General features: G+C 41.4%; 1 protein-coding gene across 1 annotated transcript in view; it reads right to left on the reverse strand.

Moving 5' to 3' along the window:
- The window catches only part of LOC127622340 (E3 ubiquitin-protein ligase LNX-like), a 65,590-nt gene that overhangs the window by 21,139 nt on the left and 18,927 nt on the right, over nt 1-25,524 (reverse strand). The window contains 2 exon segments of the mRNA XM_052096416.1: nt 912-1,067; nt 3,766-4,013. Of these exon segments, the coding sequence (XP_051952376.1) occupies nt 912-1,067; nt 3,766-4,013 (404 nt within the window).

Here is a 25,524-nt window from a genome sequence, read left to right on the forward strand (position 1 = left end):
TAATAACAATTTATCATTATCATTATTATTGTTATTATTATTGTTAATTTATAACAATATTTATGTTGAATGGTTTCCAAAAAATAACTGAGTGAATGAAAAATTGACTGATGTCTTACAACTAAATTGAACAAAAAAGAGATCAGAATCCTTTAAAATACAGATGCAAGTTGAAACATTAAAAAAAAGAAAGAAAAAAAAGGCAAAAATTAATCACTGGTTTCTTTTCTACTGAAGACTTGAAGACTGGAATTACTGTTAATTTTGCTGCTGCATTATCCAGTATACTAGTTAATAATAAAGTGTTTTTAATAAACTATACATTTATATTGATATAATGTGTAGTTGGAGGTTTGTGTTTCTTTACATATTAAAGAGTACTACCAATTAGTTCCACACAATAATGTAAAGATATTCTGAACTGATTATGCAAAAAAAAAACAACACTGGTGTCGGCTTGGGATCGGAATCGGCTGATATTGTGATTTCCGATATCGGAATTGGTTCGGAAGAGAAAAAGTGGTATCGCGCATCCCTAAGTAAGATATCATGTGCCTGTATTTGATGTTGCTTTTTAACAGCCCAATAATAATGTTATAATCATTTGTTTATTATCTATAATCATGCCTACTAAAATACATTTGCATTTATACTGTACTTACAGTTATCCAAGTTTCAGTATACTTTGCATGTTTTATCAGTATGTGTTTCCCTGGGAATAGAACCCATAATCTAGACATTGCTGGCACCATGCTGCTCATACAGTTGAGTTACATTTGCAGTAAATATCTACAAAATACAATGTCATGCCATTTCTACAATGGAAAAAGGTACACAAGCAACATTTAGATTCATTTTTTTACATTTATTCATTTAGCAGATGCTTAGATGTTTGCTAAACACACACTCACCCTCTGGTGGTATGTTGGCATTTCTGAGGTTGTCTCTTTCCTCTGTGGTCTCATTGGCCACTGCTGTCCCACTCTTGGTCCTCCTCAGGACACTAAATGCTCGATTCAAGCGGCGGAAAGAGCGACTGCGCACCGATGTTCGGTCAAAGTTACGATCTGTGAGTGAAAGAAAGAGAGTGATGAAGGAACTGAGAGAGAAAGAAGTGTAGGCACACGTCTCTGCCTAAACATGTCTGGCAGGTCCCTCAACAACCAATCAGGTTTCTAAACACACACTGTTCAGCCAGTCACAATATATTAGCCAATCAAATTGTCCCCTTTATTTTAATGGTTGTTGTTGAGGATCAAAATATATTGCAGTGCAGCCAAGTGATAAACCTGAGAAATAAGCAACACCTGCTGGTGTCACAGGCAGCTGTGCTGTACTGTGGACACTGCAGTAAGATCAAAACTTATTTCACCTATGCTCTTTCCTTTAGGTCAGACCTGAATCAGCATAGAAGAGTGTGGGGCACTTTTTTCTGCAGGTCTATGTAACTTCAAATATTGCAGAATAAAGTTTAAGACAACTAAATGGAACTAGAAAATGTACTGTAAGTGGTGCTTGCACATGCAAACCTTGCAGCCACAATACTCGGGCGTGGGCAGGGCCACATTAATGCATGGGCTCACCAGGGCTTAAGCCCTGGGGCCCATAAGCTGCAGGGGGGCCCACAACTCAAGGGCAGATTCGCAGGATACATCACCTATTTCTCCCCCGTGGCATTCGCGGGAGGAGTGCATGTAAAAGCGTTTAGAGGGAGATATGATATAAACGCAGAGACTGTGCGCAACATTGAAACCTGAAACGTGTACCGTATCGTGATAGAATAACACCATTATGACATCACATCCGAGATAATACATTGCAAAGAAGTACATGAAAAAAATGCTGTTTTGGTGACTGAACTTTTATGATTAGGTTTATGTTTTAAACCTAACCCTTAAGGTCTGGGTTAGGGCAGAGAGTTTTAAACAGAGACAGATCACTTGTATTACAATGAATGTCACAAATTGGAACACTATAAATGGCTGGTGTAGAAAAGGTAGTCCTGCCTCACAGGTAAAAAGCTAGTCACTTTTTTGATAGAGACATTACCTGTCAGTTTACTTTACTCGAGAACGCACATGCACATTTTATCACAATTGTTTTTTTTTTGTGCGATCTGAGCTAAAAAAAAAAATCACAATTCATGATACCATTGTTGTCAGATTTTACTGCTGAGTTGAAATATGTTATGTAATAGTACTCTAGATTAACCATTTTGGAGATTTCAGTCTTTTCCCATTCATTTAGATAGGAGATGTACTTGTATGCCACTTGTATCCGTAGTTCCCAAAGTGGCCAACAAATGGACTCACTTGCCTTGAATGGTACTTTGATTAGCATTATGATAATATGCATGTAATTACGACTCAAATGTTGCTAAAAAACAGATGTGTACGCCTTTCACCTCACATCCAAGTGATAAAACGCTGTTTTGGTCTCAGCACTGTTATGGTTAGGGTTAAGATCAGGAGTGTATTAATGTATTTACTACTCAAAGAATGCCAAAAAAAGGATGCACTGTGCCTTTCACGTCACATTTATTCAAAGACTTAAGTTCTTGTGTTTGTGCAGTGCGTCAAGAACTGTAGTTCCAGCTCTGGCCACTGAAAGGGGTAGTTAAGATATTTTGGCAGAAAAAACATTTGAAATCCTGTCACCAATTTTTCGTGAGATCAGTCTGCCTCAATGAGCCATACGATTTGAGGTATCATTCCTAGAAAACATACATGTTGAAGTTTAATACATTAGTCAATCAATAACAGTGATGATTGCCTAAATGTTATGCATTATTTTGCCCTCTTTAACATGACAATACTTCTTTTTCTGTATATCTCTCACTATTTTTTCACTCTCTCTATCTCTGATGAACAAAGCTCTGACAGTAGCATTGCCTGGGCTGGAGGCAGACAGCTTGTTCAGCGAGAGTGTCATACTGTTTCTAGTTCCAAAGCCAGAAATGCTTGTGCAGCTGCATTTATTGTCCCCATTCTCCAGGCTTCAAGTTTCGAGGGGACGTAAGTCAATGAAACGCAACTGAACTACTTTGTGGAGGTCAGGAACAGGCCTCATAAAGTATTCATAAAGCATATTTGAACTTCTCTTTCTCTCGCTCTCTCTCTCTGTATATATATATATATATATATATATATATATATATATATATATATATATATATATCACTCTCTACCCCTCTTTGTTTCTTTAACTGCAATGCCAATTAAGCATCTCATCTGAGACTTTTCAGACAAGCAATTTGAATTGATTTTTGCATAAATGACATAAATGGTGCACAGAGGGTGACTCTGCACAACTGACATTTGTCTGATTAATTGTTCCAGTAGTGTGAGAAAGAGAAAGATTGATAACTAATTAAAGTGCATATGTGTGTGCGAATGTGTATATGTGAGTGGGTTTACTTCGCTATATTTATGGGGCAAAATTGTAACATTTGCTAAATCTGACAAAACCTCCCTTTGCAGACATCCTTAAATGTAAAATTATTCAGAAATAAAGAAATAGTGTTATTTTATAAAAAAAAAAATGCTAAAGGTTTTCCTTTAGGGGTAGTTTTAATTTGTCATAATCATAATTAGCTTTACTTTAAAACAATCAAATCTATCATACTATGTCCTCATTAAGATACTGTGTCTGCATTTGCTAAGTAAATGTGTGTGCATATTTTTTATTACCATAGTATTTTAATTCTGGCATACAAAACACACATATACACCCAGTCACATACGCAATATGCACACTCACACTCACTCTTCCTTGAACCACTGCGTGCTGCCAGGCTGGTGGTGCTTCCTGATTGGCTGATGTCTTCCACACTGGGCTCATATGCGGGGTTAACCAGGCCTGGCTCATCTGATAGGAGGGCAATGGCAGAGGAGGGACAGCCCTCCCTTGGCAGTGCTGCCACTGAGAGCTCTGAGGTGCTGTCTGTGCAATCTTCCTCTTGAGAGCGCCGCTTTCTCTCAGCGGAGAGGCCGTAGTGTGATGCTCCTTTACACCTGTGAGAGCACACACACACATACCAACAACTACATCAGCAAGATACATGACTATAAATGTGTCATTATCTGCATGCCAATTAGGAAAGCAAAGTCAAGTAGAGGAGACTGAACAATCGCAATGATAGAAGAGTGTATTTGGACCGAGGCCCTATTGTCTTTTCATTCAGAATTGCATCTGCTGATACTTCTCTGTGCATGTGTACACTGATGTGGTGCTGATATATTATGCTGCATTGTCGCAGAGGAGACCAGATTTGAAAGCCAATAAACAAACAAACACATTTCACCCCAGGAAGCATGGAAATCAAACATAAAAGACAAGAATATAAAACAACTCAACTTTGAAATCAGATACCTTGCCTTATAAAACTAATCATGCTTATAAATCATATCTCTTTATGACCTTACTGCACTCATACATACACAAATATACAGGCAGGAGCTAGTGTAGATTAAATACAGCATGAAAATCACCAGAAATAGGTTGGTAGCTTATATCTGTACTCAAGAGCATTCCTCAAAAGCCACTATGTGCACACAGAGAGACATATTGACAAACCAATAAACCATCAGTTCATGATAAGTCCCACATGAGCAAACCCTCATACATGGTCACAGATGCAATCTCCATTTTTGAATGTCTGAGCTCTAGAAACATAGCGGTACACAGTACATCAGTCAATAAAGTGGTAATTTGGTTGCAAGAAAAGTTAAACTCAGCTTAATTGATTTTAATCTGAATTATTCTACCATTACAGCAACTATTACAGCAGAGTTGTCTCTGAGGGACAGCTGTGAAAAGATAAATCACTGGATGGACACATACAGACAAAAATATGTACAACACCAGATTTATGCCATGCCTTTGGGACCTGGTTTAAAATAAAGCATTTTGTCTCAGTATTCATGCCTGCCTACACCCTTACAAACCATATCAAAGAGACAGTAAGAGAGCTTCAGTTTGACAATGGTCGTATATCTCACTTACTACTGACCACTGACTGGAGTGTCTCAGGTGTTTAACTCAATAACCACCATAGAGGAACAAGGGCAACCTACACTCTGGTTCTGTTACAGGGCTGGTGACACACACAAAATCCTGTTGGGAACCAGTCATTTTCATTAACAAAAACTAAAACTAAATGAAAACATTTTCATTAGCTGAAATAAAAATAGAAACTAAGATGGTAGCTGAAAATAAACAAAAATTATTTTTCATAACTCCAAATAAAATGTAACTTATAACTAAAATGACATTTAAAATTACATTGAATTAATTTTAGTTTTAGATACAAAGACAGTATATTAGACAATTTAAAACATTTACAATCCACCTTCATTAGACATGATAATACAACTAGATAATACAACTACATAACAAGACTGTACTGAGAAAATAAACAACATTAAGGATATTGGATGGATGGTTAGTTGATTGAATAAATGTATAGATGGACTAGTTGATTGGTGGGATAAATGGATGGTTAGTTGTTTGGATGAATGGAAATATTGATTGAACAGTTGGTTCATGTGGTAGATGGATGGTTGGTGGGATGGATGGATGTACAGTATGGATGGATGGATAGATGGTTAGTAGACAGACAGACAGACAGACAGACAGACAGAGAGAGAGAGATGGACGGACGGACGGACGGACGGACGGACGGACGGACGGACGGACAGACAGACAGACAGACAGACAGATAGATAGATAGATAGATAGATAGATAGATAGATAGATAGATAGATAGATAGATTTTTTTTGCTTGTTTGTTGTTTTTTTTTTAATTTCAGGCCTCAATTACAATACCTGATAGGGAAGCATCATCCCCTTAACCAGCTGACAAAAGAGAGTGTTGGCATACTTTCAAATGCATCTTTCCCCCTTGATTATTGTCTGCAAGGCTGAAAAGCTTACATAAAGTCTTGAGAGAGAGCCTCCTAGGTGGTTTATATTCATTTACATTTTATATTTAATTTGCTTTTTCCAGGTAGGGGTTTTTGTTTTCCTTTATTTCTTGATGCATCTGGGTTCATCCATGGCAGCTGTTCAAAATCTTCAAAATCTATTTTGCAAGTGAAACAAATTCACTCATTCCTCCAAAGTACAAACTGTCAAAAATATCCTTTGTATTTCTTGTTTTTAGGTATTTTTCAATATTCAAATTCCATTATTTGAATTTAGAACCTAAGCTTATATCTCTGCTTAAATGCAATAAGTTGGTAGAGTTGAGGGGCATCTGTTTGGACTGGTCCCCCCACAAGCTGTGCTATCAGCATAGAACTGAATTATGCAGTAGTGTCACCAATCTCCAGCAGAGAGAAAACACTCTGAGAGAAGGGTTCTATGAATCCTTATAGAAAAAAATTATACAAACAAGATACAAATCCTCACTCAACTCTGAATTCTGTATTATAATATTTGTGTTAAATGGATAGTTCACCCAAAAAAGAAAATTCTGTCATTGTTTACTCTCCCTCACATTGTTCCAAAACTGCATGACTCTTTTTCTACACTGTAAAAAAAAAAAATCAAGATACATTTATGGTAAAAAAAAACTGGCAGCTGTGGTTACCAGATATTCCCTGTAAAATATCGTAACCACGCTTCAGGCTTTACGGGATGTAATTTTGATGCCTGTATATTTTACGGTGCATTACTGTTTATATTATTAAATTATATAAACTTAATACTTAAACCTTCTGAAACTGTAAAATCAGCTTTCACTTTATAATGTATTGTTACTCACTGTAGTAATTACAGAAAGGCACATGATAATGTGAAGTTATATCAATAGTGGCCTTTCCAAGAGATAAACATGTAGAGACAGTGCTCAGTGTCATTCACACAAACACTAAACACCATCAGAGTAACATGTGTAAAATTAAAATAATGATAAACATTAACTAAACTACATCAAATATAACAGAGAACACCCCAATGTACATAACTGATATTAAAAAGTAAACATAACTATTGTTACATATTCCCTGTTGTCTTTTGTTTTTGTGCTTATATATTGAAAATATTGTTTATTTCCTGTTTCCTGTTTTTGTAGTCCTTTGTAGTTTCATTTTATGATTGGTTTTCCCCTGATTGTTTCCACAGGTGTTCTTGTTCCCTTGTTTGTTCCTTGTATATTTAAGCCCTTGTTCCCATTTTTAACAATAATTTACTGTAAAAAGTACATGCACTCTCTTGTTCAACATAATATAATTTTTTTTTTTTCAATATTCATTTTAATTGTTTTTATTATACGGTAAAATCATACTTTTTTTTTTACAACACTTTACAGTAAAATTACATGTTTTATTTTTAAACATATTATAATTTTTCACCATGTATTTTAAGGTAACTACCTGTTAACTAATTATTGTTTTTAAAACTAGCATTTTTACAGTCTTTTACCATTACGATTACAGACATTTTTTACAGTGTAGCAAAATGTCCAAGATCTCCTCATTTCCATACAATAAAAATGAAATGTGTTCATGAATATACCTAGTGCCTATTTACTTTTACTGTATAGACCAGCTTGGACATTCTGATAGATAATGTGTCATATGGGCTTGAAACAACATGAGGGTGAGTAAATAATGACAGAATTTTCATTGTTGGGTCAACTATCACAACAACAGTGCTGTGCAGTGTGTATATATGTGTAGCGAGAAAGAGGGAGACACAATGGTCTTGTCTGTTACTTTGTTAAAGGGCTTAGGCCGATGCTAATTAAAATAGGTAGAGATAAAGCAGAAATCTGTGGTTTAAAGTCATGTTTTTGTCTTCCTGACAGTGCTGCCATCACACTCTGAATCTGAAACCACACATAAAACATCCAGCTGCTCTAACAGCAATGCAGAGGTTTTTGTTTAATCAAACCATCCTGTTTCTGAATGTTGGCATGTGTCATTCACCTTGCTCCCAATTTCCTCTTTCATTTTCTTTCACTCTTTCTCTCTCACACACATACACACAGCCATATGGATGGTCAACATGGCACACAGCATCACACAGAGAGAGATTAACTCTCATGCACTTTTCCATCACTTTCTCCCCATGTTTCAATCCTTCTTTCACTTAAACACTTCCCTCTTCCTTTTGATCTTTCCTGGAATTGACCCCTGACTCCTACTCTTAACTTCCTCCTCTAATGAGCCCACTTCCCTTCTCTGTTGTCCAACATTCAGTTTCTGCCATCTATCTGCCATTCTTTCTGTTAATTATTTTCTTCCTCACTGATTCGTAACTTTTCCTCTATTGCATCTCTATGATACCCTCATTTTATCTAAAATAATCATGATGCCCATTTAAGCTGTTGCCAATTGGATTTTGAAAGCAACCTTTATTAAAAAAAAAATATTTGTAAACATTAATAATAGTAATAAAAAACAAAACAAATGAAACTTGTATTATTTTTTCTCTTTGGAACATAAAATGTGTACACTAACAAAAATGTTAAAAGCGTGTCTTTTCTATACAACAAAAGACTGTAATTTTGCAAAAATGTTATATAAAAAAAATTATAATCATTTCTGTCATTGAAGATGTAAGCCACTGCCCATCTAGACCTCATAATGGCCAGAGAAAAATTATATTGTGCTCCACTCTTAAAAAATTATGTAATTAATCTCTAGAATATTCCACTGGCTACTTACAGGTGTCACACACACTAAATCCAGTACACAAGAGGTCTTCACGGTTCCAAAAATGTGTGCTCGAACCCAAAGAGACCCGCAAATGTACTACCTGAACCGGACCCGCCAATTATTTGAAAGCTTGGACCCATACCAATGCAGGACCCCTCTATTAGGCCTTGTTCACACTGCCACTAAAAATCTGATTTTTTGCATATCCAGATTGTATCCAGATGAGTTTTTGATAGTCTGGACAGCAAAAAAACACATGAAATCAGATTTTTCCGAATCTGATTCAAACCACATCAGGAGGTGGTTTCAAATGCAATTGAAATCAGATTTATTTAAATGCGTCTCAGTCCGGATGCTCTGGCTGCTCAAATCGGATTTCAAATGGTCTTTGGCATCACTCTTAGTGCGACACACAATGATAATGGCTGTGTCTCGTTTCGAAGGCTGCGTGCTATGTAGGAAGGCTATAGTATACCGAGTGTCCTCCTTTAAACAAATCTAATTTAAATGAGACGGCCTTCGTACGACAAATGGAAACAGATGACGTATGCGGCCGAAAAATGCGACCTCCGGAGAACTCTGAGTTTTTCTTGTGCACTGCAACTGGACAGGGTGCTTATTTGGAGAGCGAGATGATGTACCTCCATTTTTCCCGCATCTGTTTTGAAAGCATCGTCACGTGGGTACACCTACGTCATTACCAAAGTAAGCCATGCAGATAGGTTGGTTATGTCTGAACACGCAAATTTGATTTGATCACTTGCAATTAATAGTGCCTACAGTCTGCCTGAAAAGATGTGATTTGAGAAAAAATCTGATTTTCCTGCAGTCTGAACATAGCCTTATTTGAAAGCTGGGACCCTGACCTGGCTGGGAGACACAGACCTGATCGACACCGATTTCACAGCTGATTGCTATTAACAAGTTAATTTGCAAGTTGTGAAAAATAAAACTTTGTGTCTTACCTAATACAACGATAGTAGCCTTCTCCCCTGTGCTTGGCCATGATGCATATAATCCATCCTCCTTGCCAAAAAAGTTTGTATTTAGGTATTTAGGCTCATTTTTGCTAATTTGCTATTGTGTGCTTTAACTCCACTCTGCCTCTGACGTCCATCATCATCAGCGCTGTCTAATCACAGCCGGGTCTTCTCGGATCGACTCAGGTATTAAACATAATGTTTAACAGACTCGGAACCTAGCAGCAATAGAATAAGGCCCGACCCGGACCTGGCAGACCGTATAAAACGTGGATCCGAACCTGTACGGGTACCGTCTCAGGTCCTCGGGTTAGGGTGGACCAATGAAGATCTCTACAGTACACATCTTCATCTACAGACATAAAAACACAATGTCTACATCCAACTCATCAAAACCAGATCGAAGTTCCAAACCTCTTTTGAGTGAATGGATTATCTTGAACCAATCCAAATAACAGCTCTAAGACTGAGATGTACTTGTCTTAGATACACATGCACGCATACAAACATATTTTCATCAGCACAAGAAGCAGACACAATTGTTGAACTGCAGATCTGCACATATTTAGTGAGACATTTATAAACTTATGTTTGTGTATGTGTAACACATCATGTGTCAATCACATTTCCAGACTAGTAATGTTGCAAAGGGGTAACTATGTTTTAACTGATATGTTTGGATTTCATGTTCAACAATCAGTCAGAGATTTCTGTCATCCATCACAGCAGGGAAAGAACAATGCCATGGTTCTCCCATTGAAGATATTTTGGCGGCCACACAAGTGATAGCCTATTTAGGACTGCTGAGGCAGATTTAATGATAATCTCACAATCAGCTAAAGGCTTCTCATCTGCACTTTTGCACGAGTGTAACAGAACCAGCTTGCAATCATGACATACTATGCTCTCTGGCGCCTGCAACAACCGGGCTTCCCTCAATATTGTGGAGTACAGATCTCAAAACTGATGTGACCAGTTTGAATTCTAGTGAGACTTTTCTAGTTTAAAGCATTATGGAGGAAGTCAAGTCGAACCTCCCAAACAGTAGGCAGCCCTGACATGTCAAACAGAACCGAGGAAAAGAGCAAAACTGTGCTATGAACTATTTTATTTTACTTGAGTAAAAGTAACTGTTATATTTTGACAAAATGTTATAGTTTCATATGAAATAATCTAAAGGTAGAATCTATTAGACCTCTTTTTATATTAACAGTGGAAGTTGTATTTTTTCATAAATACTATAATTTGTTATTATTATCACTATTATTAGACTAGATACACTGACCTAACCATGGTAATGAGAAGCCTTTGGGGTTACACACAAAAAAGGGGGCGTCACTTCTTCTCACAGTTAAGATACGGGAAAGGGTTAGGTAGGTTAGGGGCTACCTATATCTTTGCTGGTGGTTTGGAGCTCTGCCTGCAGCTATAACCTTCTCAACCTTTTTTTGGGACAGTCATATCAATTTATTGCACACTCATAACACGTCATCGTTTTACGAATAAACTGTTTCCATCACCTTAATGCGCAATTGAATTAATGCAAAACTCCACTTCCTCATGACATGCAATTTTAAGCCAATTTTGAAAGTTTATTCGCATAACGAGAGGTCTCTCCTATTGCGTAAGTAGAAATATTGAAGTCTTTATGTAAAACGCATTGCAGCTGCAAAGCAGACAGCAATGAGCGAGGCAGCTCGGTCATTGGCTGTGCTGTGGCAATTTGCTCGAACCAATGATGGGGCGACTCTGAACGCGTGACCAATGAGCTGCCAGCTACCAGCGCTCAGAGCCCGCCAAGATTAGCGTGGCTAAGGCTATATATTAGGCGCCCCGTCATGAGAGTTCTTTAGATTTAATCTCCTTCAGCAAAGACCTTCTCTTCGCTGGATCCTCCGGATTGTTGGAGTCTTTTCGCCTGCCATTGACAAGCCTACAGCAGGACTGCTAAGAGGACGCCGACGCCTTCAGCCGCCTTCGAAGCCTTCTGCTACGCCATCCGGCGCGCATCACTGATATCCTTTTTTACTTACAAGTGTTCGCCTCTGCGACGCTTTTGATTTAAGTAAAAGAGCAATTTTCGAGGCGTTGTTCCAAATGCCTTTAACCTGCGCCTCGTGCAGAGGCCCTCGGGGACCGTCACGTTATCTGCACTCGCTGTCTGGGACCTGATCACGCAGAAGCTGCTCTCATTCAGGGCGGATGCCCCGAATGTGACTCCCTGGGCCTCGCCAAGCTGCTTCCACCATGCTGCCGTCTCCTCTGTTCGAGCCGCGCAAGAAAAAGTGCCGCTCACAGAGGCTGCCAGAGCACGTGGAATTCAGTGACGTCACGCCGGGCCAGTCCCCGCGTGCTTCACCACTACCCAAGATCTCCCCGCCGCCAGTCCATTTCACGCAGGCGGACCAGCACCCCTCCAACAAAGCGGTGGGTCTCGTCTCGTTCAGCGCATCAGGGGACGACGGTGAAAAGGATGACAGCCTTTCTATTGACGCTGCATCCGACGACTGGCCGTCGACATTAGCGGACACGAGCACAAGCACCAGCATGGACTCTGAGATCGTCCGCATCCTGTCCAAAGCCGTGGAAGACCTCGGGCTCGACTGGTCTCCTCCGGAAGAACCCGCCCGCAGCCGGCTGGACGAGTGGTTCCTGCAGGGGCGCCGGCAGGCCCCTCGACAGGACCCTCCCCTTTCTTCCCCGAAGTTCACGACGAGCTCACAAAGTCATGGAAAGCCCCGCACTCTGCTCGCCTGAAGCCTTCTTTCTCTTCCTCGCTCTCCTCGGTGGACGGCACGAGAGAAAGAGGCTATGAGGGAACCCCGCCCCTCGAGGAGGCTGTGGCCAACCATCTGTGCCCACCCTCCACCGCTGGATGGAAAGCCAAAGCTTCTCATCCCTCGAAGCCCTGCCGATCTACCTCAGCTCTCGCCGGCCGTGCATACGCCGCTGCCGGCCAAGCTGCGTCAGCGCTTCATTCCATGGCTGTTCTACAAGTTTATCAGGCCAAACTTCTCCGCACCATGGACGAGTCGGGACCTGAACCTGAGGCTTTCAAGGACCTGCGCAGCACCACTGACGTAGCCCTGCGAGCCACAAAGGCCACCGCCCAATCCATCGGCCGGGCCATGGCTAACCTGACTGTCCTTGAGCGCCATCTGTGGCTGACGCTAACAGAGATGAAGGATGCGGATAAGGCGCCATTTCTTGACGCACCTATCGCTCCAAGCGGCCTGTTCGGACCGGCGGTAAAAGAGTTTGCTGAACGCTTCACTGAAGCTCGGAAGGATTCGCAGGCTATGCGTCACTTCCTGCCCAAACGCTCCAGCTCGTCTCAGAGCCGCCAGAGACTGCCTCAGCAGCAGCAGCGAGCCAGGGCGGCTCCTCCCGTCTCCCAGCCAAAGAGCAGACCTGAAACGGACGCTCGACGCCAGTTGCATTCCGCTAACCGAAGGAAGCCGCCTGAGCAACGGGGTCCTCGGCCCAAGATCGTGCTGAACCCGGAGCCTCGTAAGTCTTCCTAGCAATAGGAAGAAAAAGAGAGAGTGCGTGTCTCGCAAAAGCCGGACCCCTTACAGGCGACTGGAAATGTCTGTACAGCAGTCAATGGGCCAGTCACAGAACTCGCTCACCTGCAATCAAACGCCGTTTTAACGGCAACACACAGAAATCACAAAAAGAGTCATTTTCTGCCTGTGTCACTAAGGGGTCACGTGTCAACACTAAAGTGCGCATTCCCACGTATCAATACTGTCCAAACAGTGCCGAATACTTCCCCAGCTCCAGCTGGATGCACCATATATGTAGATCGTGTGCCTATTGTCATGTATGCACCACTACACGCAAGCACTGTTCCCACAATTATAAACACTTCCCCAGTAAAAAGCGGGAAATACTATAAAGGTAGCGTGCATGCCTGCTGTCCTGCATGCACCCCTACACACAAACACTGTATGCATAGCCAAAAACCCCCGCCGCGAGCGGGAGGCTTTATGAAAGTGGCGCGCGTGCCTACTACGGTATATGCACCCCCACCCATAAGCACTGCCCATACAGTTTCAAACAGTTCTCTGTCTCATGCCGCAAGCATCACAGATGCGACGCCATGAGCTAAGAAACTCCCGCTAAGAGCGGGAAGCTTTATGAAAGTGGCGCGCGTGCCTATTACAATGTATGCACCCCCACCCGTAAACACTGTCGATACAGTTTCAAACATTTCTCTGTCTCATGCCGGAAGCATCACGGATGCGACGCTGCGAGCTAAGAAACTCCCGCTAAGAGCGGGAAGCTTTATGACAGTGGCGCGCGTGCCTATTACGATGTATGCACCCCCACCCGAAAACACTGTCCATACAGTTTCAAACATTTCTCCAGCTCATGCTGCGAGCATTTCGGAGATAGCGTGCGTGCCTGTAATCTCACACGCACCCCTGCACTCGGCACTCAACAAGGCTGCTCAGCGCGTCCGCGCCTCTGACAGCTGTAAGCTCAGTGTTAGCACAAGGCAATTTGTCGGTGGGGCCCATACGTCACTGCGACACGCCCCCAGCCAGCATTCAGCCCATATCTGTGCGAGCAAAAGCCTGGGAAAAAATCCCGACATGCCGAAATGGGTTTTGAACATAATAAAACACGGTTACTCGCTTCAATTCGCTACGAGACCACCCCGCTTTTCAGCGGTGGTCGAGATGAAAGTGAGGAGAGATGTGTCACATGTTCTACGCACCGAGGTGCTCAAACTAATAGAGAAGGGCTATAGAAACTGTTCCTCCCTCTATGAGCGAGGCAGGTTTTTACAGCCGCTATTTTCTCGTCCGAAAAGGACGGTGGCCTCCGCCCCATCCTAGATCTCAGACATCTGAACAAAGCTTTAATGATTCGCTCGTTCAGAATGTTAACGACCAAACATATCCTCGCGCAAGTTCGCCCGGGATTGGTTTCTATCAGTGGATTTGAAAGACGCTTACTTTCACATTCGATAGCGCCTCATCACAGGCCTTTTCTGAGATTTGCTTTGAGGGACAGTCATACTAGTACACAGTACTACCATTCGGCCTATCATTGACCCCCGTACATTCACTGAAATGTATGGACGCAGCACTTTCCCCCTTGAGACAGCGGGGAGTGCGAATACTGAATTACCTCGACGATTGGCTAATCATAGCACAATCAGAGAGTCAGTTAACGACGCACAGATCTTGGATTATCAGCCATCTAGAATGCCTGGGTCTGAGAATCAATTTTGCAAAGCGCGTGCTATCCCCCAGCCAGAATATCTCTTTTCTGGGAATAGTGCTAGACTCAGTGCAGATGACGGCGCGCCTCTCTATTCGACGCCTTGCAACATCATTCAGACCGGGCGCGCGCGCCCCGTCAAACGATTTCAAAGGATGCTCGGTCTCATGGCCTCGGCATCAGCTGTACTCCAGCTAGGATTGTTGCACATGCGTCCTCTCCAACGCTGGCTCAAGAGCCGTGTCCCCACTCACGCGTGGCACTCGGGCCACTTTTTAATCAGAGCAAATCACGGCTGTATAAAAGCCCTGACGCCCTGGAAAGCCATCGACTGGTATCGAACCGGCATGAGTCTGGGCGTGAACACACGTAGAAAAATGATCACGACAGATGCCTCCAAAATAGGATGGGGGGCTCTTTACGAGGACAGACCTGTCTCCGGCTTTTGGTCAAACCCGGAAAAGCGCCTACATATAAACTGTCTGGAAATGAAATCGGTCGCCTTGGCTCTCAGAGCCCTGCTTCCGTACCTGAAAAACGAACACGTCCTGGTCCGAACGGACAACATGATGGTAGTATCGTATATAAATCGCCAGGGTGGACTCAGGTCGAGCTCCTGCACTCTATGGCCAGGAGCTCATCTCATGGTCACAGCACCACTTGCGCCGCTGAGAGCAGCGCATGTGCCAGGCGCCCTGAACCAGGGAGCGGACATGCTGTCCAGAGACAAGGTTCTCCCAGGAGAATGGTCTCTCCACCCCTGACGGTTCAGTGGTTATGGCAAACCTTTGGCAAGGCGGAGGTCGACCTCTTCGCCTCCAGGGAAAATGCGCACTGCCCCTTTTCTTCTCAAAGAGCACGGACGCTCGCCCAAGTCTGGCCTAGCCGCCCCTTGTATGCTTTTCCCCCGATCGCGATGCTACCTCAGGTCATCAGTCGGATCAGGGAAGTGAAATGTGCAGTGCTCCTGGTAGCCCCTCTCTGGAAAAACCAGACGTGGTTTCCAGAACTGATGCAGATGATGCAATCTGCCCCATGGCCGATTCCGCTGAGGCTAGACCTCCTCAGGCAGGCCAACGGGATGATTCTTCATCCCCGCCCCGATCTGTGGGCCCTCCATGCATGGCCCCTCAACGGGCTCCCGAGAACCTCCCCAGTGGAGTTTTGAGAACCATCACGGAGGCGCGAGCACCCTCTATGAGACGCTTATATGCCCAAAAGTGGAAAGTGTTCAGTGACTGGTGTGATACCAAGAGCTTGAACCCCAAATCGTGCGAGATACCAAGTGTACCTTTTTGCAAGAGCTGCTGGAGGCGGGCCGCACACCCTCCACGCTCAAAGTCTATGTGGCTGCCATAGCGGCGTCACACAATCCTGATAAAGGACGTTCATTAGGGAAAAACAACCTAATCATTCGTTTCCTAAGAGGCGCTAGGAGGATGAACCCCCCTCGCCCCCCCTCGGTGCCGATCTGGGACCTGGCCACGGTCCTGGACGCACTCAAGAGTGCCCCGTTCAAACCTCTCTGAACCGTGCACCTTAAACAGCTCTCGCTCAAAACTGCGCTCTTGCTGGCGCTCGCCTCATTCAAGAGAGTGGGCGACCTGCACGCGCTGTCATCAAGCGCTGCTTGCCTGGAATTTGGACCTAACGACTGCAGAGTTGTCCTTAGGCCAAAGCACGGTTATATTCCTAAAGTGCTCTCCACACCTTTCAGAATACAGGTGATATCTCTGGCAGCGCTATCGTCCCCAGCGGACGAAAGCGACGCTAATGTACTCTGCCCGGTCAGGGCGCTCAGAGTATATTTGGAACGTTCTGCCCCGTTCAGACAGACGGAACAATTATTCGTATGCTTTGGCGGCCGCACTAAAGGTCTCGCAGTTTCAAAGCAAAGAATATCGCGCTGGATAGTGGATGCTATAGTGCTGGCTTATGAAGCCAAGGGCCTTCAATGCCCCTTAGGCGTCAGAGCTCACTCTACCAGGAGCATGGCCTCCTCGTGGGCGTGGTCAAGTGGGATACCCATAGAAGATATTTGTGCGGCGGCAGGCTGGGCCTCGCCTTCGACATTTATCAGGTTTTATAACCTACAGGTCCCCTCATTGCATTCCAACATTCTATCAGCCTGACTGTAGAATGGACTGGAGTATGTATATGCTGAGCATTATCTCCTCCCTTATAGGTCCGTCTCTGACTGACTTAGAGGATTTTTTATGCATATCAATACATAGAAAAATCAGTACATAAGTTATGTGCTTGTGTTTTTACAATGAGCGCCCCACCATGGACCTCCATGGGGCAAAGGCGCTCTGTATTTTCCCATTATATAGCTCGCCATTGGCCGGCTTATTGGATAATCACTTTGCTTTAAGGCTCAGGCATCCGCCTCTGGCTTTATAGAGCGAAGTCAGCACGCACGGCGTTTTGCATGGTGTTCCCATAGCGTAAGCTACTTACGCAATAGCAGAGACCTCTCGAGAGGGAACGACTCGGTTACTAACGTAACCTCGGTTCCCTGAGAGGAGGGAACGAGTATTGCGTAAGCTGCCGTGCTTGTGCTTGGTCAGTTCGCTTCAGTCGATTGAACCTAAAGAACTCTCATGACGGGGCGCCTAATATATACCCTTAGCCACGGTAATCTTGGCGGGCTCTGAGCGCGCGGGCGCGAAGCGCGTGCTCATTGGTCGCGCGTTCAGAGTCGCCCGTCATTGGTTCGAGCAAGTTGTCGCAGCACAGCCAATGACCGAGCTGCCTCACTCATTGCTGTCTGCTGTGCAGCTGCAATGCGTTTTACATAAAGACTTCAATATTTCTCGAGAAACTGAGTTTTCCCATAGCGTAAGCTACTTACGCAATACTCGTTCCCTCCTCTCAGGGAACCGAGGTTACGTTAATAACCGAGTCGTTTTCATTCATGATTTCTTATGCGCAATTTCAATCTTCACATTTTTGAAGAAAGTGCGAGAAACTTTTGAAAAATTGCATTACCTTCAGTGGCGTACGTTTCAAGCAAACACTAGGAAGGACCAATAAAGCTTCGATATACCTGTCTGCCAGTGTTTTGAGAAAAACTGGTGTCTTTTCGCTGTGAAGACAGAACTCGCGCGCTCAAGGTTGCCAGATTGCAGGACTAAAGCGTCACCCTGGCAGCATATATACAAACTGTACAATGGGGAGGGTTTTAACCTATAGACATCTGACAAACTTATACATGTTGAAATGTAATTCTGACCGGAAAATCACTGTTATTTAAAGTCTGTTTTTTATCAAACACTTTCTTGTCATAGAAAAGTTAATATTTTACTTGCATGATTAGTTCTAAGTTATACATGATACAATTAATCTAAAGGGGATGGTAAGGGGGGATGGTGGTTTTACAAGGAGGAGGCTTTTTTGTATTTCTTGCATCAAGGGGGGTGCCATCCCTTTCCATCCCATCTCTGCTCGAGTCCTGCATCTATACACAACACTCTGGATACTTTAAAAAGCATGTCATGCTAAATACACTAATCCAGTGCTTCTCAAAATTTTAGGCCAAGAACCAACTTCGATCAAATCAGAACATTCAAGTACCAACTTACACAATGTTTTGTGAGCATTGTGAGCAACTTACACAATGCCATATTTGATTAACATCAATATTCCTGTAGTTTACACATTCAGCAAGAGTGTGAATCTAAAATCAAACATACAATATTAACATTTAGAAGTTTTGCAATCCAGTTCATACAAACTAATATATATAGGGCCTATATAGAAATTTGGAGCTTAGGCATTACTAGACCCTGTTTTTCATCTCAGCCACCCTAAAATTATACAGCTAGCATCACCCATAAAAATATGTGATATTGTGCCTGTGATCTATGAAAACAGCGGCTGCAGTAAGCTCATTTTACTCTGAACCATGCCCTTACCAGTCGTTAACTTTAAAACTGGTCAAACTACGTATTTTCTTTCTTCTAGTCATAGGAGGACTCGGCCATAGGTGACATAGCAGCAATGTTCTCACATAGCGCTGACTTGCGCACAATTTCTCTGTCCCTCATCCGAGCAATCTTCCAGTGAAATCAAAAACAAATTACAGCCAAATACAACCCAGTGTTTTTGAGTCAAAAGCACTATTTAAGATGAAAGACTTCAAGGAAGTCTGGGAATGTGTAAAATAAACGGAATTATATCTTGCCTCTTTCGCATCAGTACTTGCTGTTCTGTTTTCTGCATATTGTGGTGTGTGCACAGAGATATCAGAGCAGCCGTGCGCAACGAGAACGTTAGTTCCTACATATTCACATCTTGTACTGCCGATGTAAAAAAATAAAAAAAATAAAAAGAATCTTAAAAATATATTACAATTGTAACCATGGACAGATTATGACTTGCAAAGGCCCTGGGGCCAATTATCTCCAAGGGCCCCCCTCCAAAGGTTGATGGATTTTCGAGGGGGGATCGCCAAACTGGATAGTGTGACTTAAAGCCCAGGGTCCCCCCCAGGCAATCAAGGGCCCCTGGGCACTGGCCCTATTGGCCTGGTCGGTAATCCCGATTGCAACACTAATGTAATCCATTAGAAATAAAACATGTAAAACATTTGAATAAAATTTATATTTTTATTGTTTTAATGTTAATATCTTGGGTAGTGCTGCATACCACCTGAGGGCACTCCGCATATCACAGTTTGAGAATCATTGCTCTAATTCATTCATACTTATTCACGTCTGTTATATTTTAAGGGACATAAAAATGTGTAGTACTCCTTCCCTTCCCCCTTGGCTTCCTCTACAGCTTGCCTGCTAATCCAGACCCAAGAAGCAGGATAATCAGAGCTCAGTGTTCGACTGCCACATACAAACATGCCACAGAGGAGAGGAGAACTGAAATGCCATCATCAAAGCTAATTGTTGGAGCCCTGGAGAAGGAGCAAGAGAGATACTAAATCACGCCATCAACGCATGCAATCGGTGCTCTTTTAAGTATCTACACCACACACACACACACACACACACACACAAACACGTTCACTGCAGCAGTGTATAGAGGTAGAGGTTTTTCCAGGTATAGAGTGTTGTTGTCTGACAGACAGCATTGCAACGCAACGCTGCACCAGCACAAAATCCTTTCCTGACAAATCTACAGCACATTCAGTTCCGATTGACTTCTGAAATCTCAGACTGTTGGATATTGCATGTGTCCCTGCACCCAGCTTGCATTTGACATAGTGGATGTGATAGATGAAGTGTATACTGCAATACATAGAGAAAGCTATACATTAGCATTCTCACTTATCCCAATTACTCAGCTGGCGCATGGGAAAGTGATGGTATTGGGTCTGTCTGATCTCTAATTACTCTGGCATACTTAACTTGAGAGCCATGCTCACACAGATCCACATAGACATATATACAGTTTAATCAGTCTTTGTGAGGTTTATCAAAGGAGGTGTCTTCCCTTCTTATCTTTACTTAATCTCTGATGGGCCTGAAGATCAGAGCATCAGTACAGCAGAAGGAAGATATGGCTGGATTAAGAAAAGTAATAATCTCTAGACGCAAAAGACTGGAAGGAGGAGGGAGAAGGAGACACAAATCTTTTTCTTGGGATCTTTTGGAGTGGTGAAGAACTCTTGTCAAGTAATTCATGGTCTGGGGGATTACACACTCATGGAAACTCTCGAGACCAGAAGAGGGGAGAGACAGGGAGACGAATGAACTGCTGGAATACTCATTATTGAAAAGCATTTTTAAATCCCTTCGAATGTCTCAAAGTACACAACCTGTTTTTTTTTCTTTTATCCTTTTGTGAACTCAGTGGCTTTAACCCTCTGACAATTAAACCTGTCTATAAATCTTCACTCTTAGTCTACATTACAGTGTAATTCAAGATTTTGATTTTATGATTTTATTAAATTTTATTGATACCATAGATACTGTAGTAAAACCTTTGTTCATTTTTGTAAAGGAAGGTTAGGGTAAGGTTTAGGGTTTAATGTTATGTGTTTGCGGGACTCTAAATAAACACATTACAGATGCTGCAGTGATGCCCTTAAACTGTTAGTGTTTAATTAGGGGTGCAAATATAATCTGCTACTATTTCCACCGGGGTTCAAAAAGCATCTACCATTATTTGTACCAGTGTTGGGGTGCAAATAATATTCGCACTGAGGTGTAAATAGCAACTAACTTTATTTGCAGCAGGGTGCAAATATCATCTGCCAAACCCCCCAAAAAAACGCTCATTTAAGCCCATTTATGTGAACACTGAAATCACTTGTTTGGATACTAAACACACATCAACACACACTGTGAACAGGTTCCCTCTCCCCATGTCCTAACTGTATCATGTGACCCACTCAGCAAACCAATGACATCACACCAGAAGCCTGCAAGGGCAGTTATGGAGACCTCCCTATCTCTCCATCGTCTCTCTTTTTCTGTCTCTCTCTCACTCTCTCTCTTACTTTGTTTATTTGCTGTGGTGTGTCCCCTTCTCATCCTGTCTTTTCTATACCTTCTTTCTATACAGTAAATTTAACACTCCTCCCTCCCCCTCCCCCTCCCATCTCTCTCTTCTTCTCTCTGATTGGAATAGCAGGATGAAGACAGCAGCAGATTTATGTTCATCCCTCTGCATCCCTCTACACCCCTCCCCCCATTGACTTTATATCTCACGTTCTATAATGTGTGTAAGGCAGAGGAGATATACAGTAGTGCTGGATTGTGTTGTGTTCTGAGCAGTTTATACTGAGACCTGTGCTCAGTCTGAATCGTAAGATACACCTGACCCAATCTCTGGTGTGCACAGAGCATGCATTTTATGAAAAGAAAAAAAAAGAAACGTAGAGACTGAGATTGCATCGTAATTCTCGTACTTTCAGAGTTTGTACTGAATTCTATAAAGAACTTACTTCTTCACAATTGATGAAGTACGTTCTGTAGGTTTGCAGATGTGTAGCATAAACATGTGTAAATCATTTCTAAAATTCTTCAAGTGAGCTGAAAGACTATTTTAAATATTAAAAAATATTATTTATTAAAATAATATTTAATGTATATTAAAATAAGGCCTAGATTAGAACATGTAAACTGGTATAATATTTCTGATATGCAACGTTATGCGATTAATCACATCATTTTATTTTATATTTTTTTCACAATCCACAATTCACTAATATTTAAAAAAAAATTGTCAGTCCACCAATAGATAGAGAGATGTCCTGGACATTGGGGGCCTTGGCTTCAAAATAGGTTGAGAATCACTGTACTGTACTGCATCAACTATGTTGGCATTCCGATTTATGTTCATTGTCCTATGACTTCTACTATAAGGAGTTTTCGGACATCCTACTCATTTGACATGATGCTTTTTGGATACTGTGAAGCAGGGAAGGGCAGGGTATGAAATTAGCACCAGCTAGTTCCAGTTACAGTGTTCACACACCTACATGTAGAGGTTTATTCATGGAAATGCAGATTACTTCTATGTGTACCTTTTAGGACTGTCAGTTGATTAAAACAATAAATCTTGTTTTTGTCATTTATAATTTGCTGAAATTTGTCTCTAAATTAATTTTTTCCTTTCCAAATATAGCTACACTCAGCTCCTGAATAATAAATCAAACAGACATAACCTGCAGCAGTCTGGCCATCTCATTAATGCATTTTTAATCATTGATTATATTTCATACCTGTTGAGCTTCAATGATACATTCCACTATAGAATGACTGCAAAAGACTTTACTTTGGTTAAATGTCCCAGACTCTTCTAATTGCATTAAAATTTGAACATATATTCTTATACTTAACAATGAAACAAATACAGGTCAAATACAGGTAATCAGGTCTCTCACTCATCCCTCACACAACTATTGCACATTGTAAACACATATAAACACATTTATTTTAAAGTGGAAGTACGTCATGAGGCTCAGTGCAAGTAAATCTGTTAACAATGGAAGTGGGCTAACTGCAAGTGGGCAACAAAGTAAATTTCATACCCTGGAAGTAGGCATATTCAAACACGGGTTGAGAGTGTGCTCTTTGCATGCACACATTCAGTCAAAACTAGCAAAGGATAACACTGACACCCCAACTTTGTTCCCCAGTGAATGTGTGTCAGGTGTGTGTGGTGGTGTGCACTTCTGCTGGTGTATGAGTGTGTTCATGAGTGAGGGTTTTAAAATAGACATAAGTCTATGTACCCAAAGAGTGCAAATGATGCTTTAAAGCTGCAGGTCACTTTTGGCTTATGTGTGTTTCTTCGTGTGAATTGTAATCTCCTGTTTATTCACAATTCAGCTTTACTTCCAACCTCTATTCCTATGTCTAAATATGCTTACTTCCCTGCTACACAGTATGTAAAATGTCAAATGAGTATAATGTCCTAATATTCCATATGAAATCATTAAAATTATCAGGAATAAAAATTAAGTGACACTTTAACCAAAAACTCCTATATTAAAAAAATGATATTGGCCAAGATGAGTCACATTATCAAATGGTGCTGCTTCTTTTAGCAATTTGGTCATTAGAGGGCTAAAACCCTATACTCTCAACTAGGTTCCTACATTCAGTATCATGATACAGTAGGCTAGCAATACTAAGATGACATATTGAATCTACGGAGATTCTGAAACCAGTGGACACTTAGCTATCCCTTAAGGCCACAGAGCAGAGGAGCTATCACATTCAAAAAGTTGAAAAAATAGAAAGGCTGGAGAACTGTGAAAAGGGTTGGTCTTTTTAAGTGTAAGTGCACTATAGGTACCAAGAATGTTGTTCCTCGTGGTTTAATTTTGCTTATTTTTGGAGACATTGTTATTATGTAATTGGTCGAATAGAAAACAGATCAAAGGACAATGCCAACATGGCCGATGTAGTATGTCTGGGAATGTATTTATGCAACACATTGGCATACCTATAGTAAAGGATTTGAGAAGTAATGCTCCGACTAATTTTTTTTGGGGTAACTCTTATTTTGACATTGTAATGTTAGTCAGCCAACTGGCGATAATGGAATTTTGGTAAAATACATGCTATTTGATTTATTATTTCTATGCAGAAAATTTACAATATTCATCAAATAGTTATTGTCTACGTAAAAGTACAGTATATTACCATAAGGGCAAAACATAACAAGGTAACTGCATTTAGAAAAACTTACTACATTTTAATTGCATGGTTATTTTAAACTGTATTACATTTACTATATCATTTACCACAGAAACTGCTCTCTCCTCTGCCATGTTGAAAATATATGCCTCCTCCCAACTCAAAAACCTTGGGTATAAAATTTATAGGGATGTTCCGATACCATTTTTTTGAGAACCAGTACGAGTACCGCTACTTTTTTTTTAGTACTTGCCTCAATATCTCAATATCTCAGTGTACTCAATATCAGCAGTTTATTTACATTTTATCATCAGAACTGTATTTAAATAAATACATTGATTAAAACTTTAATCAAATGAAAGTATAACAATTCATTTTCAACATGAAATTTTATTCTTTTTTTATCAAATGAAGTGATTTAATACAGAACCTTACAGCAAAATGCTAAATTCAACATTGGAGTTATTTTTGTCAAATAAAGTGCTGCATAATAGAGCATCACAGATATGAGATATTGCTTAAATATAATGCAGTTACTATTGATGTATTATTATTATTAGACGTAGTAGTAGAACAGTGAATAATAAATAACTATACAGTAGTGATCTATTTCTGTCATACTTTTTTCATTTAAATTGAGATTTTATTTTTAGGTTTTTCTGTGTTGATAGACCAAGGAGCTCTGATATAATGATGGCAGATTCCCAATCTGGAAAAACCAGTCGCTACGTGAATCACAGTAATTATTAAACCGCAAAAGGCTACTATATAAATAAATAAATATGTAGTCTGTATATGATTCATGCTAAAAAGTCAATTAATGCTCTGCCTGCTGACATCTGCTACAAACAGAGTTTGCGATGCTCAAAATAGTGTTTTCCGTGTATGAGCCAAGGATCTCTTAAAGGTATGAGTAGTTTGTGTCTCTATGCCTGCACAACACCGGCTCCACATATTCACAAGCATTCACATATAAAACGCTGCACGTGCAAACAATCTTTTTATCTAATTATATCACAGCTTTTAGTGTTAAATAATCTCACTAGGACATGACGTGATTTTAATCTGTGCACTGAATGTTTACATAATGACATTCGCATGTCGGATGGTATTGGTTTTCGAAATCTGAGCATTTTTACGAGTATGAGTACAAGTATATGAGCACAGTATCGGACTTGATTCCAATATTGGTGCATCCCTAAAAATGTATCTTAGAGTTTCCTGTCATAATTAGGACTTGGGGGGGGGTCATACTTCCAAGATGGAAACTCGTATTTACGATAATTCCGATGGACGTGAAGGCAGAATTCAGCACATACAGCACTCTGAAAGTATGTGAATTTGAAGACAGCACATATTGTTCTTGGCCATTCAGGAAAGAAAAACTCTTTCAGTGTGCACAGCAGCAATTGAGCATCCAGCCCAGGAGCAGATCCGGTCATGAGCTCAGGTGCTGAGCAGGGAAAAGGACTCTGCCAACTTTCTTTTTCAGATGTAGCTGAAGTGTCAAATTAGCAACACTGTTTTTGCACTCCCAGC

Source organism: Xyrauchen texanus, chromosome 28 (assembly GCF_025860055.1).
Source record: "Xyrauchen texanus isolate HMW12.3.18 chromosome 28, RBS_HiC_50CHRs, whole genome shotgun sequence".
Classification (NCBI taxonomy): Eukaryota; Metazoa; Chordata; class Actinopteri; order Cypriniformes; family Catostomidae; genus Xyrauchen; species Xyrauchen texanus.